General features: G+C 49.9%; 6 protein-coding genes across 6 annotated transcripts; 4 read left to right on the top strand and 2 right to left on the bottom strand.

Moving 5' to 3' along the window:
• Positions 1–341: 341 nt before the first annotated feature.
• LCP9604111_8218 (uncharacterized protein) lies at positions 342–1,427 on the top strand (the record flags this gene model as incomplete). Its single annotated transcript, XM_039076337.1, has 3 exons — positions 342–394; positions 444–894; positions 951–1,427. The coding sequence occupies 3 exons, from the start codon at positions 342–344 to the stop codon at positions 1,425–1,427; spliced, it is 981 nt and encodes a 326-aa protein (XP_038925797.1).
• Positions 1,428–2,066: 639 nt separating this feature from the next.
• On the top strand, positions 2,067–3,875 carry LCP9604111_8217 (cytochrome P450; the record flags this gene model as incomplete). The annotated part of the gene is made up of 5 exons (XM_039076336.1): positions 2,067–2,187; positions 2,239–2,302; positions 2,358–3,155; positions 3,215–3,366; positions 3,430–3,875. The coding sequence occupies 5 exons, from the start codon at positions 2,067–2,069 to the stop codon at positions 3,873–3,875; spliced, it is 1,581 nt and encodes a 526-aa protein (XP_038925796.1).
• Positions 3,876–5,281: 1,406 nt separating this feature from the next.
• On the top strand, positions 5,282–7,756 carry LCP9604111_8216 (Zn(II)2Cys6 transcription factor; the record flags this gene model as incomplete). The annotated part of the gene is made up of 2 exons (XM_039076335.1): positions 5,282–5,520; positions 5,596–7,756. The coding sequence occupies 2 exons, from the start codon at positions 5,282–5,284 to the stop codon at positions 7,754–7,756; spliced, it is 2,400 nt and encodes a 799-aa protein (XP_038925795.1).
• Positions 7,757–8,363: 607 nt separating this feature from the next.
• Positions 8,364–9,974, bottom strand: LCP9604111_8215 (FAD-binding oxidoreductase; the record flags this gene model as incomplete). The annotated part of the gene is made up of 5 exons (XM_039076334.1): positions 8,364–8,421; positions 8,486–8,544; positions 8,597–8,714; positions 8,788–9,744; positions 9,796–9,974. 5 exons carry the CDS (start codon positions 9,972–9,974, stop codon positions 8,364–8,366), a joined length of 1,371 nt encoding a protein of 456 aa, XP_038925794.1.
• Positions 9,975–10,426: 452 nt separating this feature from the next.
• On the bottom strand, positions 10,427–11,307 carry LCP9604111_8214 (SDR family NAD(P)-dependent oxidoreductase; the record flags this gene model as incomplete). The annotated part of the gene is made up of 3 exons (XM_039076333.1): positions 10,427–10,917; positions 10,970–11,212; positions 11,262–11,307. 3 exons carry the CDS (start codon positions 11,305–11,307, stop codon positions 10,427–10,429), a joined length of 780 nt encoding a protein of 259 aa, XP_038925793.1.
• A 355-nt stretch (positions 11,308–11,662) lies between these two features.
• LCP9604111_8213 (uncharacterized protein) lies at positions 11,663–16,189 on the top strand (the record flags this gene model as incomplete). Its single annotated transcript, XM_039076332.1, has 7 exons — positions 11,663–11,902; positions 11,951–12,248; positions 12,309–12,549; positions 12,616–13,681; positions 13,732–13,997; positions 14,064–16,002; positions 16,064–16,189. The coding sequence occupies 7 exons, from the start codon at positions 11,663–11,665 to the stop codon at positions 16,187–16,189; spliced, it is 4,176 nt and encodes a 1,391-aa protein (XP_038925792.1).
• Between the last annotated feature and the right edge of the window lie 2,582 nt (positions 16,190–18,771).

Here is an 18,771-nt window from a genome sequence, read left to right as displayed (position 1 = left end):
AGGGATGCATGCTGATTTTTGGCCCAAAGGAGTGCCGGGAACGATTTCTTCAAAGGTACTAGATGAGCTATCTCACCATTTAGGAACCTCATGAGTCCTCCGTACAGATACTCCGGAGGAGGAGAAGGTGCATCGTTCAAAAACTCCCAAGTGTGGATCAGGCCATTTCAACATGCTTCAACAGGCAGCCCATGGGGAACTGATTGAATGCGATAGCTAGTATATATGCGACGGTAGAGACACACGACGTTTTCTGGATATTCTTTAGGAGAAGAGATTGAATACTCGTGGTTCTTCTGTAAAATCCGATTTTCACCAGTTGGTCAACATTCGCAAGCATAATGGCTCCATTTGTTCCCTACCACTACTCGGCCGGCCAGTCGACTATTGTTAAGTGTGTAACTAGCTCCCTTTACCGGTCTTTTGATCGCTGACATAGCCAGATTTGGTGGTCTTCTCACCACCGAGTTCCTCGAACCTCCACCAGGTCGTTGTTTTCTCTTCCGTCAGACATACCGCCACACCATTGAAGGCTCGATCCCAGAAAATCTGCGCAAGCTCATCAATAGCGCCGATCGACCAAAGGGTCCGCCTCCGCATTTCCACCAATTCCAAACCGAGTACTTCCGTGTCGGACAGGGAGTGCTCGGGATTGCAGTGGACGGGGTCGTCCGCCGCATCACTCCAGAAGATGGCGAAATCTCGGTCAAGGCGGGCAGTGTGCATAACTTTTTCATCCATCCGGATTCTCCCGAGAGCATGACGGTCTACCTGAGTGCGTCAGACTCCGGGAACGACTACCAGCTCGATCGGGTCTTCTTCGAAAACTGGTACGGCTATTGGCACGATGCGTTGTTGCACGACGGAGGGATCGACTGGATCCAGTTCCTCGCGGTAATGATCTATCCCCCGCACAAAATCTTCCTTATCATCGGCTGACATAGTAGTAGATTCAAGACGGCGGGGATGCCTACACACCCGCTCCTGCATGGGTGCCCTTTCGCCGGCAGGTTGGATACTGGACCTGTGTAATCATCGGCCGCTGGATTGGCGGACTCCTAGGGTATAAGCCATTCTTCCGAGAATATACCACGGATTGGGACTTTGCTGTCGCCAAGATGAAGGGTTCGTTCTTTCAGCGGCATCTGGTGCATGCTGCATTCGAGGAGGAGAAATCCTGGACGAAGCAGGTAGAGCTGGAACCCAAGGCTAAGCCTGAAAACGCTGAGTTTGAGCAGTGGACGGAGGATATGTCTCCCACCTCATTGACCCTGGGCGCAGTTGCGTATGAGCAGGTGCTTTTCAACGGCGTACAGCCCGGGTCAGCGAATGAGTCTAATGGTAACTCCACAGGGGTCGAGAGCAATTTGGAGCAGTCAGGTTCTTGGACGCAGCGACGGACAGTGGTGGACAATGCGGGAAAGTAGAGATATATCACCCGAAACCTGCTAGTCCATGAGTCCCAGTTCGTTTGAATTCAATTGTTATTTTTACTCCTTGCTTCCTGTTTCCTGCTTCCTGCGTCGGTCGAGTACGATATGAGATGATGATTGATTGTCTAGACTGAGATATGTTCAGATGATCTGGACGGCGGGGAAAATTCATGATCTCACGTGGCTGGCGTGTCACTTGCTATAGAACACTACGTCTCTTATACACCCTATTCAAAATAATCCTGCTTCCCATAAATTCCTCTTTCTACGTGGACTATTAAACATAGATCGGTTGGTTGTCGTACACCAGGGCTAGCAGGATTTCAAAACCTCCTCTCAGAGGTTGTAGCACACGTTTGACGGCCAACTGTCCATTGAGGCAAGTTTCCCATAGTATTTCGAGGAGAATTACAAAAACATCTTTGATAATAGTTAGGCAGACAGGACAGGATATACGTGGAGACAATGTATCTTGCTGTGAGAGCTCTATACGAGCAGACTCCGATTCTCCTTTAGGAACCCTAAACTGTCGCCCACCTAGCTGAGTCCCAATCTCAAAATAGGTTTATCCACGTTTATGAGGACATAAGTATAGAGAATCTGCCCTGAGGACTACTTTCCGGCATCAACACTATGGATCTCCTACAGCTCGCACCAACGCACCTTCTGGCGATACTGCTCAGTAGTACGGGCGCATTCGTCCTTGTCACATACCTCCTCCGTGCAGGACATCGACCCCCAGAGCTCCCGAACGGTATGGTATTGCAAAGGATAAGGTAGGAATTCAAATCTAACAGATGCACAGGGCCTCCAACTGTTCCTCTTTTTGGAAACGAACTGCAAGTGCCAAAGTCGGATGCACATTTTCAGTAAAGGACAACTCTCTGTGATGTAGGGGGTTAACATGCTAAGTACTTCACATAGGTTTTCTCAGTGGGCTAAGGAATATGGCGGTTTCTTCACGCTGAAGCGATACAACAACACCACCATCGTCATCAGCGATCAGAAACTGATCAAGACACTACTGGACAAGAAGAGCAACATATATTCCCATCGACCAGCATCATTGGTATCTCACCTGATCACGCAGAGCGACCATCTCCTGGTCATGCAGTACGGGGAGAGATGGCGCATGTTACGTAAAACCATCCATCAATACTTCATGGAGCCCCGTTGCGAGCGCGAGCACTGGAAAGTCCAAGAGGCGGAGGCCAAACAGATGCTGCATGACTATCTGATCATGCCAGAGGATCACATGCTGCATCCAAAGCGTTACAGTAACAGTATCACCAACTCACTTGTCTTTGGGATTCGCACCAAAACTGTCCACGATGAGTACATGAAGAAGCTTTTCTATCTAATGGACAAATGGTCTTTAGTGCAGGAGCTGGGCGCCACCCCACCTGTCGACTCTTTTGCTCTGCTGCGCTATGTGCCGCAGTGGCTGTTAGGCAACTGGCGGAACCGAGCGGTCGAAGTGGGTGATCTAATGCAGTCTCTTTACCAGACTGTTCTAGACCAAGTGAAAGAGCGCCGCCAACGGGGTGTTCAGCGCGACTCCTTTATGGATCGGGTTCTTGATACACTGAAACAAACTCCGCTCTCCGAGAATGAACTACGGTTCCTAGGAGGAGTTCTGATGGAAGGAGGCTCCGATACTTCTTCCTCGCTTATATTGACCATTATCCAGGCCATGACTAAGTATCCAGAAGTGCAGGCAAGGTATGCTGACCGCGCCAAGTTTTTTATCCAATGGGAAAGCTCATAGGGTGGTATTGCAGGGCCCATGCAGAAATCGACTCTATTATCGGCTATGAACGCTCCCCGGCTTGGTCTGACCGGTCCAAGTTGCCCTACATCAACATGATTATCAAAGAATCCCACCGCTGGCGTCCTGTTAGCCCCTTGGGGGTTACCCATGCCGTTGCGGAAGGTTTGTTGAAACCGGTATCTTCTCTCTCAAAATAACAAGAGATTGGCTAACAAATCTCCTCAGACGACCACGTCGATGGGAAACTCATCCCGCAAGGATCGAGCATCGTTCTCAACGTCTGGGGCATGCATCATGACAGTGAGCGATGGCAGGAACCTGAGCATTTCCAGCCTGAACGCTTCGCCGATTTCCCAGCCTTAGCCTCGGCCTACGCAGCGTCCGAACGGCGAGACCACTTCGGTTACGGGGCGGGCCGACGCATCTGCCCGGGCATCCACTTGGCGGAACGAAACTTGATAATCGGCGTTGCCAAGCTGCTCTGGGCCTTTGAGTTCCTCGAGCCACCCGGCAGCGACAGTGACATTTCGGCTCACTCCGGCGCTAGTAAGGGATTCCTTCATTGCCCCAAGGACTATGGATGTGCCATCCGTCTCCGTTCTCCGGAGAAGCGAGGGACCATTATGCGGGAGTTTGCCGAGGCACAAGAGGTATTTGCTCGATTTGATTAGATTAGAGCATACGCTCTAATATGACGATTACCCCCTCCTCTACTCCATCGGGCATTGTTATGCGAGCTGTCAGCGCGGCATCAAAACCTTATTTTCCTGCAGATCATCCGTGTAATCAATGCAGTATGTTCCGATGTGGATACATTCGAGTCAATCAAAGCCCACAATTGGTATCGCCTACTTTTTCCTGACATTATCTTACTTCTTTGCTTCTAACGGCATAGGATTTTAAGTTTATAGCACCGGGGAAGCGGCGAGGCAAGTAAACTAAATCTATTCGTGCATTTTAGTATTACCACATGGCTACTACATCGTACCTAGAATAGGCAATTTGACTCCTGTACATCGATGCACGTCGCATTGTAGAGGCATAATAGCATCACTGTATAACGGCAACTCCGTTTCTGCAGCTCATGCATGTCGCTGCAAGGAGCACCAGAAGGACCTTCTCCGATTCCCCACAGATTGGAACTAATTTTTGAGATAAGGTGAGTGCTCTAGCACGCCTTAGGCTTGGTTGGGGTTCACGGAGTGTCTGGATAGGACTTGGGTTGGATTATCGTGAAGAATTCCTCTAGCGCTCGTTGGTAGTGCTATAGGACTCGCTATCGGGACTCACGCTAGGGGTTACTTTAATTTACTTTGATTTATTTACCAATTTATTGTATTGCTACCTAGCTAACTACGCCTCTTCCGCTTGAAAATATTTCTTCACTATCACTATCCATGTCTATAAAATCTGTGATTATATGCCGCTTATAGTTTAGTACTAGTCTATTTTATACCATATACATGGCGATCCCACGTGTATCTATCTTTCCAATATAGGACGAAGCTTTTCCATTAGTACTTAGTAAATCTGACCAAAACTGAATGCCCGTAAGATCTCTCACCTATAAAATGATAGAATGAATTCCCTACAAGGCCATTCCAACCTTGGAAGGCTACCTAATGTCTATTGTCTTATCTATCCGACTTCGGCCAATAGAACAATCACGCTCGCCTATTCTTCCAACAAAGGGATGTGGCAATTCAGCCAATGTCCACGACAATAGCTGACGACATGACACACTAGTGGGATTTGTGGGTGTTTCGCCAGCATATTGCTCTTTTCTAGTCTTTATTCTGCTCTTCGTTTTTTTTCATGTCTCATCCTGTGCAGGGAAGCCCATAATCTACAACCCCTGTATTTGCGCGAGGCTTCGATATGCAAACCTCAGGCATCCAATCCCAACACAACTCATTTGTGTCTTCGATCTACCTTTCGGCCCCTCCACCCCCTCCCATCTAGTCTTGAGTAGTCTGGAGGGAAATTGCTTTTAAGGTTCCGACCGCCATTTGGAGTCGAATGAATCTGGTCTGAATGAATATCTGAATTTTGCTGTCCTCCACTCCACCGCTCCGTCATGTACTCCACTTTCTCCGCCAACTTCGACACCACGATCGACGCCTCCCGTGAGAAATCAGCCACGCCTATCACAGCTCCACGACCAAAGCGCAATCAGGTTGCTCGGGCCTGTGACTGGTGTCGGCTCAATCGTGTCAGATGCGATGACAAGCAGCCATGTCACAACTGCCTGAATCGAGGAGGTTCTTGCAGCAACACAAAGCCACAGGAGGCCACCTCGCTCCCAGCTGCAAATCGGTAGGAATCAGATATCTATCTCCCTCATGATCACATGGGGATGGGAGTAAATGGTTTGCTGATTCACATCGACAGAGAGTTGCAACGGCTACGAACTGAGGTCAAGGACCTTCAAGATCAAATCGCGAAACTCAAAGATGGAGCGGAAATCCAAGCACAGACGGGTTTCGCGACGCCCCCACTATCGGATGCTGCCCACACTTCGTTCGACTTTGCGGAGCTCAGCAATACCACAGAAGGATGGCAAGGTCTGCAGCAGACGGGACAGATTCACTACGGGCCCTTGTCATCCTCATATTTTGTCTCTCGAATCACTCGCTATCTCTCACAAGCCCTAAACCAGCCATTGGAAGATGCGAAGTTAGAGGCATGCATGGCCCGTTTTAATTATGTTACCCCGACCCATCAACCCTCTCGATGGGATGCAAGCCCCAACAGTCAGGCGGATCAGCCTCCAGATGGAAACGAGGAGGCCGAGGGTCTGACCCGGTCACAAGAGGAACACTTTATCAATCTACTCTGGCAGTCTTTTCATTGTGTCTATCCTATCCTCGATGAACGCGAGTTTCAGCAACATTATGACTCACTATGGTCTAATTCCACAGATGGAATGTCTACCCGGAAGCCATCCGCCTTGGTCGATGTGCTATTAGCGGTCTGTATGCAGTACAGCAGCACCTTCTTTATCAATGGAGACAACCAGCAGTCAGATTCGGAGTCTGAATGGCAGACCAAAAACGCGAATCTAGCCAGTCGGACTTACTACCAAAGGGCCCAGAGGCTTCTGCAGAGTGAGCTCGAAAATCCAACCATCATGGTCGTGCAGAGTCACATTTATTCGATTGTCTACTTGTACAACACCTCCCTGCTGAATACGGCACACATTAACCTGGGTGCCACGCTACGAATCGCCCATGCGCTGCGGCTGCATATCCGCCCGCTGGACGGGACCTCCCCCGAGCAGCAGGAGCTACAGCGCCGGATTTGGTGGACACTCTATCGGATCGACAGCCAGCTCTCGATGGCCCTGGGTCGGCCCCCACTCATTCAGTTGTCCCATGTCAGCTGCGGGCTACCAGGGGATGATCGGGAGCATGCCCGGCTGTCTGGCACAGTCCTCCTCACGAATAATGAGGATATCAGCTGGCTCAGCTTCCATGTCCAGTGCACAAAGCTCATATATCTTGTTCAGGGTGTGCAGACAGCGTTACACCGGAAATGTTCCCAGTTGCTGAGCGGGAATAAGGTTAAGGATCTATATGACGACCCGCGCCTCCTCGAGAGCTTGGCAGAGTTTCTCGGAGGGGAGATGACAGCCATTCATAACTGGGTTCAAAACGTGCCGCAGTCCCTATGTAATGCTCGCAAGGGGGCGGGGGACCCATTCTCCACCAATCGGGACGCGTTGAATCTGTCTCCGTATAGCCCACTTTGGCTGCAATGCCAACGTCTCCTGCTGGAGCTCCACTATCACCATCTTGTGATCTCGACACTGCGTCCCTTCATGCGATTCCCTCCCGTGAGCTCCTCCGTGACCCCACGGACCGACGTTTACAATATCTCCTGTCTGAATCACGCTATGGCAATTACCAGTATCCTCAACCAAGTGCTATCCGAGACAGATCTCCTGCGCGGGTGGTCGCCCATCTTCCAGTACCAGTGGGATGCTATCCTGTGTACCCTGGGATTTGTGCTCGCCAATCCCGTCTGTCCCCCAACCCCTTCTGCCCGCAAGTCATTGCAGACGGCGATTCGCACGCTGGACCTCGTGAGTGATCACTTTTTGGCAGCCAAAAACGCGGCGCAGGTCGTCCGCCAAGTCAGTTGCCAGGCGGATCGACTCATCAATAATGTCCAACAAGGTCTAACTCGGCGACAAGTACCGCGTACGAGCCAGCCCTTGTCCACCAGGGCGCAGAATCCCAGGCCGCCGTCGAATCAGAACTCGTTCGTCGCATCCGGGCAACCGGGGGTCCGGTCCAACTCCCTAAAGCGGGCGCTGCCACCGACCACCCTGGAAATGTCGTCCTACCAGCCAATGCCCAACTTTGAAGCGCGCATGCACCTAACGGAGATGATGCCGATTGGTTCATTACCCGAGCTATCTCCTTCTTTGGGGACGACGGAGTCTCTCTCGATGCCCTCGGCCACCTCTGCTGACATGGTCACCGGTACTGAAGCCCAGTGGCTGCATGCGAGTGCGATGATCATGGATTCCTGGACTACCAATACATGATTAACCGTGTGCTTTTTTCACTATTCCTTTTTTGCCTTACTGCATTTACATTTTGTCCGACTTAGAGTACCATAATCCATAGTTGCTAACCAAGCAGCGGGTTCTGCTAGAGGGGAGAAGTAGAAAAGATACAAACAAACTGGATAAATAACTTATTTATAGTACATATGTACTGAATTATGTGTTGGAGCAAGGATTAGGATATAACTAATCATATTATCATCTTACGTTGTGAAAATTATAGGAAAATTTTCGTAGACTCTTCTAGATACCAGTAGCAAGTTTTAGACACAAGATTAGGAATATTCACACTTCCTTATCCTTGTCTTTCTTTTCTTAACAGAGACATAGGGGAGGACAATTCGTATATTAAGGGGATTGGTATAGAACCCCCGGCCGGAGGTACACCTTCCTAATCGGGTAACGCTAGAGATCACATGATCCATCACAGTCTCGTTACTATTCCTAGACGTCTTTTTTATCAATTATACGAAGAAATCAGGGTGACGAAGATATATCAACAGTGTAGAACTAGGTACAGTATAAACCTACGATATATCTGATTTCTCAAGAGCCAAAATGACAGATCAGGTGATATCTTGTCGTGTCAATCTAGCCTGGTGACCTGGCACAGACGACCACCAGCCTCGACTTGCCAGTTCTCACTGCCAATAGCCGTCGGCACATAGAAAGTTTGGAACGAATCATATTTTTTTCTTGATCGCGTACAGCGAATTATAGTTGTGACCGTAAAAGGTCTGCTTCCAATCCGGCTGCTGGGGATCCGCCTGTCCGCATGGTAAGCCAGTGGTCTCAAATCGTGAATGTCTGTCGTCTTGCCTCGCTCATATAGCATCCCGAATCTGGACTCAAGGCCGTGAGGATCGGCACCCATTTGGTTGTCATCCGGTCTGCCAGGGTTTTCATCTTGGTGAGATTCGCACCGGTGGGCCAGTCTCTGGATGATGTGTGTGTCAGGAAGCATATCGAAACAAAAAAGTTCCACGGCATGTCAGATAAAGAGAACGTACGTAGATAAGATGACGGTAATTGCTGCTGTGCGCCACGCAGGCAGAACTGAATTCCAGACATTGCCAGTCACAGATGACGAGACATTCAGACCAATACCCACGAACGTGACACCATCCACGGTGATTCTCTGTATGGCATTCGTGAGTTGCGAGTTATTGTGCTGAATGAGGTCGAGCGGAAGAAGACGGCCGCCATATTGCGCGTTTTGCACTAGTTGCATCAGGTCGGGCTCGATCAGTTTTGTATAATGCTGGAAATACGATGGTGACTCGGTGATGTTCATGGTATAGGAAATGTCCAGTTTGTGCAGTTCTTGCAGAAAGGGCGCCAACAGTCTCTTGGCCTCTACTGCGGTATACACAGGGAGTGTCAGCGGGGTGAGCAGAAACGTTGAGTGTGTGATTTGTGCAATCGCCATCCCACCAGATGCGGTGTATGTGGGTAGGTGGCGATGGTAGTGTCCTACAGCTTCAAAGAAACTGTGCGACGAGGGGTTCTTGTTCTCAAATTGGATAACGACGCCTGTGACGGGGAAGTCGGGAAACGCCTTGACGGTCATGGAGTACACGACCCCATATGTCCCTCCGCCACCTCCGCTAAGTGCCCAGTACAGATCTGGGTTCTGGGTAGGCGATGCGGTCAGAAATCGGCCCATTCCATCGACAACCTCCCATTCCAAGACTTGGTCGGCACTAAGACCGTACTGAGAGCTCAGGGCCGAGTGGCCCCCTCCTTGCGTGAACCCCCCGGCTGGGCCTACAGTGGAACATTCCCCGGCCACTATCACCAGCCCTTTTAGATAGGCAGCCTTGTTGATGTCCGTGCCTTGAACGCCCGCAGCCATCCGCATCGCTGGCCCGGTATAGTGTGCGTTGGTATAGTTCAGGAAATCAATGTCCTTGAGATAATGGGTCCAGATGGATAGTGCGCCTGCACCAGTCGACTTCCCTAAATAACTAGGATGCATGATTAGCGAGAGCATGGCATTGTTACTGGATGATGCATACTCATGGCCTGTGTTGCGAATGACGAGACGAATGTTTCTTTCCTGGGAAAATCGAATGGTCTGAATGAAGTCGTCTGGGGAGCTAGCATTGACAGCATACAAGACCATCGCACCTAGCGTGCACGGCTTCGATCGGGGGGTAAAGGCATCGCAGGTTTCATTGGCCACGGTGGCTGCCATGATGGAAGAGGAGGATAAATCGCTATTTGATGCGGTTGATTCAACAGGCCGGCGATGGGGCTCGTCGGATGCATTGGATTACTTACTGGAGCTCTGGCTTGGTCCACTGCTGTCTCAGAGAGCGACACTCATTGGCGATATAGAGGGGGTCATGACAAGGCTGTCCTAGTGGTTGCGTGTTCACTAACCATCCGCCAATGAATGTGTTGAACCGCGACCAGTCGTCTGAGGACGGCCAACATGTATCACCGGGCATGCATCGGCAATTCGAAGACAATCCAGTCGAAGGTTGTAGGATTGATATGATACAAAATAGGACAAGGTATTGGCAGCTGTGAAGACGCATTGTGAAGCGAGCTGTTAAGTAAATCCAATTTCGATATGCCCGCTAGGGAAAAACAATTCTTGGGTTTAAGAACATATACCATTGATCTCGCTCTAGGTTCTCGAATCTAAAACTGGGTGCCAACATGAATTCCGCCGTCGACCAACATATTCGTGCCAGATACGAAGCTGGCCAGCGGACTCGCCAGGAACACTGCCACGGCCGCCACCTCTTTCGGCCCACCCAACCGCTTCAGAGGAATTTTCAGCCGCTGTTCCTCCACCCATTCCGGGTTGATCTTTGAATACAACTCCCAGGGACCACCCTTGCACAGAATCGGTCCCGGCGAGATGGCATTCACCCGAATGCTCTTCGGTCCTAAAAAGTGGGACAATTCCTGGACATGCTGCAGCTGCGCTGCCTTGCAGGGCCCATAGGCTGCAGGGGGTGACCGGTAGAATTCACGCCCCATGAAGGAGCTCTGCACGATGATGGATGCCTGGGGAGACTTTTCCAAGTAGGGAGTGGCCACCTTGACCAGCTCGACGAAACCCATGACATCGATCGCAAAACTGCTCTCCCAGTGCTCTGTCTCACCTTCCATATGCATCGGCGATGCTACAGCCAGTCAGTTTGCATTCTAACTAGGGAGTGCCGGGAAATCAATCACCATTGGCGATAATCACGTCAATTCGACCAAGTCGCTGGGCGGAGCTCTCGACCCACTGGACGAGGGCATTTTTGCTAGCAACATCGAATGCCGTTCCCACGGCGCGGGCGCTATTTCCCTCGGGGAGCGTAGGATAGAAGTCATCATACTCAGTATTGGTGACGGTCCGGGCGCAGTAGGATACATTGGCCTCCTCCTCCAGGAATTTATGCACCATTGCCTCTCCCATACCCCGCGTGCCTCCTAGTCCACGTTAGTCAGAGCTAAGTTGATAGATTTCTCTCTTACTTACCTGTGATAAGCACATGGGCACCTTTGAGACCAGTAATGAGCACCATAATGACAATAACTTTCGAAATATTTGATTGGAATGTGAATAGGAACGTGTAGGAAGATAAAACAAAGAGACCTGAAAACGGCGAAATAGGTTGGAAATAATCATTGGCTCTCAGACTATACGTTAGCCTCCTCAAGTAACAAGTTGGCCAAAATTACCCGATTTGGACAGTCCCCAACTCCGAGACTCCTTTGGGAAGTCAACATATATTTGGACTAGACAGCGAAAGGAGGAACATGAGATGGGCTATTGTTTCCAATCCCTTTTGAGCCCATCAGTCTCCGCCTTTTCTAGTCGGCAATATGATTCTCTGTTGAAGGAGTTTTGATAGTCTTACAGCGCTTTCCATCTTCATCATGGTAGAAAATCATCATTCGTCTTTAGAGGAGGCAAATACACCCGTCCAGTCCGATGGTGATGTGCAGAAATCCGAGTTGGCTGAAATTGATGGACCATCGTCGAAATCTTCACGGATTGCAGCAGGGGAATCGATTGCAGACAGCGTTCGCAACTTCCTTGAAATACGCCAAGGTGGCATTCCCGGTGACACTGGAGTGGTCTTTCACAAGATCTCAGCCATTGGAAGCGGAACCGGAGTGAGTACATCTAATCCAACCGAAAGAATCAGGATTGACGCTTGATAGTCACAAGATGCACCCACCGTCTCATCGGCAGCCGAGTCGGCTTTTGGGCTGTTGAGTCCTCTACAAAATCGACAAAGGAAACAGTATTCTCGACCCATTCTCAGCGGATTCTCAGGCACGATCGACCCCGGAGAAATGTTGTTGGTACTAGGTAAACCCGGGAGCGGGTGTACAACTTTCCTGAAGACCCTGTCGGGCCTGTGGGATGAATATAAGGAAATCCAGGGTGAACTCACTGTGGATGGTCACCCACTGCTAGATGTGATGGCACAGCGACCACAGGATATTCTCTTCTGCGGTTAGTCATCGTTTGATGTTTGTCGTTTTGAACACACACTGACCGACATGTCTTCCTTAGCCGAGTCTGATGACCATTTTCCCACGTTGACTGTGGCGGAGACCCTACGCTTTGCGACCAGAGCACGATGCGGCCCCGAAGTCTCGGCCACTAAAATTGACACGATGGTTGCTCAGCTAGCCAAGCTAGTTGGTCTTGAAACCGTCTTGAATACGAAAGTGGGAGATGCGAAGATACGAGGAGTCAGCGGCGGAGAGCGACGGCGAGTGTCTTTGGCGGAGGCCCTGGCCACTTGTGCCCAGTAAGTGATATCTTCTGCTCATTCAAGTACCAAACTAGCGATTCCTCGACTCACACATCCTTACAGTCTGATTTGCCTGGATAATCCAACACAAGGACTGGACTCATCCACTGCGGTCGAATTCATGGAAATGATGCGTGAGTGGACGACACAAAGTCGATGTGTGGCCGCGATGAGCGTCTACCAAGCCAGTGATGCAATTGTCTCCTATTTTGACAAAGTCCTGGTGATCAACTCTGGCCGTCAGATCTTCTATGGCCGTGTACAGGAAGCGAAGGCATATTTTGAAGATCTCGGGTTTGAGTGTTTATCGACCACCACCGTCGCTGACTTCCTTAATGTGATGTCCGCTGATCCAGACGTGCGACGAGCCCAAGAAGGCAGGGAGAACCAGGTCCCACGAACGGCGGAGGAGTTTGAGCGTGCTTTCAGTGCGAGTCCTATCTACCAGGAAATGCAAGTGTCGGTACAAGTGGCCAAGGAGCGTTCCCAAGCCCATCCCAGTCCCCTTGTCAAAACATCGGCCTTTGCTCTCCCCATCTGGCATCAGATTTGGTACTGTGCCAGTCGCCAATTTCGCATCGTCACCAGTGATTATAGCTTGTGGGCGGTGGAGCTCGCCACAATCGTCGTTCAAAGTCTGGTGTTGGGCACGCTGTTCCGAAATCAGCAGCGAACGACCAATTCATTGTTCATTTTCGCGTCTTCTTTATTCTACTCTGTCTTAGTCCCGGCACTGCAGTCCATGGCTGAATTTGGCAATGGATTCGCTCAGCGACCGCTCATCCTGAAGCAGAAGCGATACCAGATCTCTCGCCCGATTGCATACGCTCTCGGCTTGGTCACCACGGATGTTGTGTGGAAGGTGGCAGCGATCTGTTACAATATCCCCCTGTACTTCCTGACCGGATTTCAGCGGACGCCCGGAAATTTCTTCACCTGGTTTCTGATTATCTACCTTGAGCATCTCGCCCTGTCTATGTTCTTTCGCTCGGTGGCCATATTTTCTCCCAACATGCATCGGGCTGTGCTGCCGGTGGGGATTTTCTTTAATATGTATGTCCTCTATACGGGGCTTTACGTTCCTGCACCACAGATGCAGGTATGGCTTGGGTGGCTGCGATATCTAAATGTCAGTGGGTATCATATTATGGGGTTTGGACAAATGCTAACATGTGACAGCCCTTGTATTATGCATTCGAGTCCGTTATGGTGAATGAATTCGGAGATCTGAGCTATCAGTGCAGTATCTCGGATCTGGTCCCATCAGGGCCAGGATATACCGATATAGCCCACCAGGTCTGTACCGTGGTGGGATCTCAACCCGGGGATCGTCTTCTGTCCGGGGATTCGTACATCCACGCCCAGTATGGATTCAAAACCTCCCACCTCTGGCGGAATGTAGGGATTAACGCGGCCCTATTCGTTTTCTTTGCCCTTTGTTCAGGGTAAGTTATCAGACGCTCAAGCCTAGTTCATGAGAAAAATCTACGACTGACACTGGGATTTAACAGGATCGGGATGGAGATGCTCAGAACACCCGCAGGTCAACTAGCCACAGTTTTCTACAAGAGCAGCTCACGAGGAATTCACCGCCGCGATAAAATCGATAATGAAACAGGATCAGTCCACGGAAACGACATTTTGGACGCATCGGCTGGCCAAGGCAACGACGCAAATCGGTCACAAGCAAGTCAGAGTAACGCCCTTTCATGGACCAGTCTCTGTCTTGACATCAAAACCAGAGATGGCGATCAGCGTCTGCTTAACAATCTGAGTGGCTCGATCAAGAGTGGACAACTCAAGGCTCTAATGGGGGTCTCGGGTGCCGGGAAGACAACCCTGCTGAACGCACTGGCTGGTCGTTCCACCATTGGGACTCTCACAGGAACTCTGGCGCTCAATAGTCAATTGCTTCCCACGTTCTTCCGAAGTCGAATGGGCTACGTGCAACAGCAGGACATTCATCTTCCTACTCAGACAGTGCGCGAAGCATTGCAAATGACGGCGCGACTTCGACGCCCAGAGTCCATCCCTCTGGTGGAAAAAAATGCCTACGTTGAAAAGGTGATTGAGTGGTTGAATATGGAGCACATTGCGGATGCCCTAGTTGGTGTCCCCGGGGCCGGCCTCAATCTCGAACAACGGAAGAAAGTCAGTATTGGCGTGGAGATGGCATCCAAACCAGAAATCCTATTCCTGGATGAACCGACCTCGGGTCTCGATGGCCAATCCGCGATGCTGATCGCTCGCTTGCTTCGTCGTCTGGCAGACTCGGGACAGGCCATCCTGTGCACGATCCATCAACCGGCAGCAGAGCTCATCGACCAGTTTGACAAGTTGTATCTGCTGAGCCGCGGAGGGAACTTGGTCTATGATGGTCCTCTTGGAACTCGCTGCCACGAGGCAATCGAGTATTTCCAGTCTCGGAGTCGCCCCTACGGCTCAGAAGAGAACCCGGCAGAATATTTCCTGGAGGTTATTGGGGCTGGGTCTCGAAACGACGCCCATATGGATTGGGCTAGTCTCTGGCATGACAGCCAGCAGGGCAAGGAGCGAGAGAAGGCAGAACAAAGTCTGGTCCCTGCCGCAGAACACTCCCCACCGCTGGAGCAACAGTCCCTGTATTCGGTGCCGTTCCATGTCCAGCTGTGGGTGGTGGTTCAGCGAACATGGCTTTATTATTGGAGAGAACCAGATTATGTCACATCGAAGCTCTGGATGAGCGTCGGAAACTCCCTCCTCAACTCCCTCACCTACTTACAGTCTCCCAACACAGAGCGAGGGGCATATAATCGGGTCTTCTCTGCTTTCATGTCTCTCATCGTGGGCCCCCCTCTAGGGCTTCAGGTGCAACCACGCTTCGTGACCCTGCGGGATATTTTCGTCCACCGAGAGCGAGAGAGCTTGACCTATCACTGGCTAGCATTTGTCTTATCTGCATTCATCGTGGAACTACCCTTCACATTTCTCAGCTCGCTAGTCTATTGGTTGTTGTGGTACTTCCCCGTTGGCTATTTCTACGCCCCCTCGCGCGCAGGGTACAGTTTTCTCATGTATGAACTCTTTGGAGTCTTTGCTACTAGCCTAGCCCAGCTGTGCGCATCGCTGATGCCCAACATCGAGGCAGCCTTTGCCGCCAACGGATTCTTCTTCATGTTTTGTAACACCTTTGCGGGGACGCTTTCTCCAAAGCCAGTGACACCCTCGGGTTGGCGCTGGTTTTACAATATCTCTCCCCTCTTCTATTTGGGCGAGGGTGTCACCGTGGACGTGCTACAAGATTTACCCATCCGATGCGAGCAGTCGGAGGTTTCAATCTTCTACGCGGCGAATGGCACGACCTGTGGTCAGTATGCCAAGGATTTCCTGGAAATTGCTACGGGATATTTGGTTAATCCCACCAGCACGGCGGAGTGTCAATATTGCCGGTATCGCGACGGACAATCATACGTAAGTCCTAGTCAGGAGAGAGCAAGGAAATGGATCCGGTCTTGAAACTAATCATCAGTAGTACCAACAATACGGCTATGAGTTTGCTCATCGGCATCGGAACATTGGCGTTTTCATCGGGTTTATCGCGTTCAATTTCACGATGGTTCTGGTGATGACCTATCTTACCAAAACACGCCGCCAGTGATGGAGGATAGATTTTGGTCTGCTATGGCCACAGTCTCGAGGAGGGGCATTTGAGTTGGGGCAGGTTTTCTTGTTTGGCAGTAGAAAAGTAGAATAGAAAAGAGAAATCTAATTTGGATGAGCTGTTTCTCTTCGAATCCTTTGCGTAGCCCACTGCTCGGAGTGTCATGTTCTTAATTGTATTAAACTCCACCTTCCTGCTAACGTATATGATTGACGTCCACCACAGCTCCGACTTCTCGATGATCTTTCTTGATATAGTCCTTTCTCCGTGCACAACTGAATTGGGAAACTAAATTATACCTGCACGAGGAGGCGCGGCATTACTACCGCGACGAGCTAGCTTCCTTGGCCAATCTAGTTTTGGAAGTTCAACCCCGACTTCCCCATGGAGTAAGTCACAACGGCATCTCATATCAAGGAGCCTTGGCTACCCAGACCCTAACCATTGTGGATCGGCAGATGGCGGGGACTGGCTTATGTGTATTTAGACAACTATTTCTTCAGGCAAGTTAAGGTTGTGAGAATCTTATTCTAACTGATCGGAAACCCAATTTTTCCTCACTTTGTATCATTGCCTTTATTTGACAATCCAATCCAGCACAAGATGAAGCTGTCAGCCGAGGCAACGGTTATATCTAGAGAAGAGGGAGCTCAGTTGAGCTACGAAGCCTCATCCTCTCATCCCAGAAACATCAAAGAGCAAGATTTACAGCCTATCCGGCAGATTGGCAGTCCAGTAAGGTGCCCTATCTTCACACTCGGGATTAAAACATCCTCTAACTCTCCATGGCTTGCTACTAGACTGCGCTGTGTATGGGCGCATTCGCAATTGCCTTCACAACTCTATCGATGAGTCTAATGGAGTGGCGAAGTAGAGCTATTACCAATGCCTATATTGGTAACTGCTTTTTCACAGCGGGCTTGGGCTTGGTGCTAGTGGCCCAGTGGGAGTTCGTGCGCGGGAATTCCTTTGGCCATACGGTCTTTGGAGGGTTTGGTGAGCATATCGTTCCATCATTCTGCCGTCTTTCGTGTATCACGACCGATATCTGATTAACGTCGCTCCCTTTTCCAGGCTTGTTCAACTTGGCTTTGGGGGCAATCAATGCACCGGCTTTTAGGGTGGCGGATGCCTTTGAAGACGTTCCCGCCGCGTTGAATAATGCAATTTGATATTTCATGCTAGGTCAGTCACCTTCCTGTGGGCGGCCCTTTCTTTTCCTTTTCTTTTTTTTTTAGCTGGGGTTTAGGCTAATATGAAGATATAGTGTGGGGGATATTCGTTCTATTCTTTACTGTTGCTGCAATGCCTATGTCAGTCGATGCACATATATATACAGATACCCAGTCTAAAAGGTAGTCGCAGCTAACCAGAGATAGGAACCTGGTATACACGGGCATGCTCTGAACATCCCAAACCTCATACACCCTGTTGGCTGCATCGTACTCCTCGTTGGCCGACGATCATGCATCTACTGGAGTCACTCTGAAGAAGACTGCGGGTTCATTCAGATTTGTCTCGGGCTTGTTTGCCTGGTACACGGTCGGCCATCTGATGTGTCAAGACGCACTGCTATTCTCTTTTCCCTTGGGGGATACGAGCCCCTTGTATATGCGATTGCGGAGACAGAGAAAAAGCTAGGTGTTAAATTATTAAGGCGAAGTGGTCAGATGATCTAGAAGGCCTGCTGAGTGTACGGGAAATGAGTGAACTTTAGGGGTGTCGGTATTGATTCCTCTTTACGAAAGTGATTATGAGATTCAATAGAAGCTACCTCGTTGTGGAATACATTATCAGGATATAACTCAACTGCGTAAGCCAAATCAAACTATTTGCATGCCGGAGATTCTGCTATACGGAAGAAGCAATCAGGGCTATCGTTGAAACAACCCTAACTCCATGTGATTAATGAGAGTTAACTGAGTGTGACCAATCAAAAGCTCATTATTTATGGACCAATCAAGATGCATTCGTATCATTGCGGAGCGAAGCAATAAATCATGAAACCAATTAGCCAGTAACAGGGGGGCTTTGTGCAGCACTAGAAGCTAGAATCAGTCACTTCGCTCTGCAACGATTATCTCGAATCACCTCGTAGATGTATTTGTCTTGGGCCCCGTCGTGGAACTCTATAATAGCCTTTTTAGAAATTAAGCTTAACGAGACTACCTATAAATGAGCACTTGATGTATTTACGTATCTATATGACGCTTTGACCATCTAGGGACCACCTCATTGTATACCGTGTTCACATGGTGAATTCTCCAAGCTTTTGGAAGATTTTTGCCTCATGAGGGTCGAATTTCTTGGTCGAGTGGGCGTACATACTCCTGACCTTCTTCAAGGGATTTCTCGTCTCCTTGGGTGCTTGGATGTTGACATCCACGCCGTAAGTTCTATCACAGTCGTAGTGACAGATTAACCATGGAAAATTATACAACAAAAGTACTATACAACCATTCCAAGGACCTTCTAGGGCTGGGAGCTTGGAAATATTCTGATTAGAAATTCCAGAGTGGATCCATGGATGCCGGCCCAGATGGACCCACTTATTACCCTTTTTAGGCACGCCATCTCCG

Source organism: Penicillium roqueforti (assembly GCF_015533775.1).
Source record: "Penicillium roqueforti strain LCP96 04111 chromosome Unknown scaffold_30, whole genome shotgun sequence".
In the NCBI taxonomy this organism is placed as follows: Eukaryota; Fungi; Ascomycota; class Eurotiomycetes; order Eurotiales; family Aspergillaceae; genus Penicillium; species Penicillium roqueforti.
This window is presented reverse-complemented; position numbering and strand designations above follow the sequence as displayed.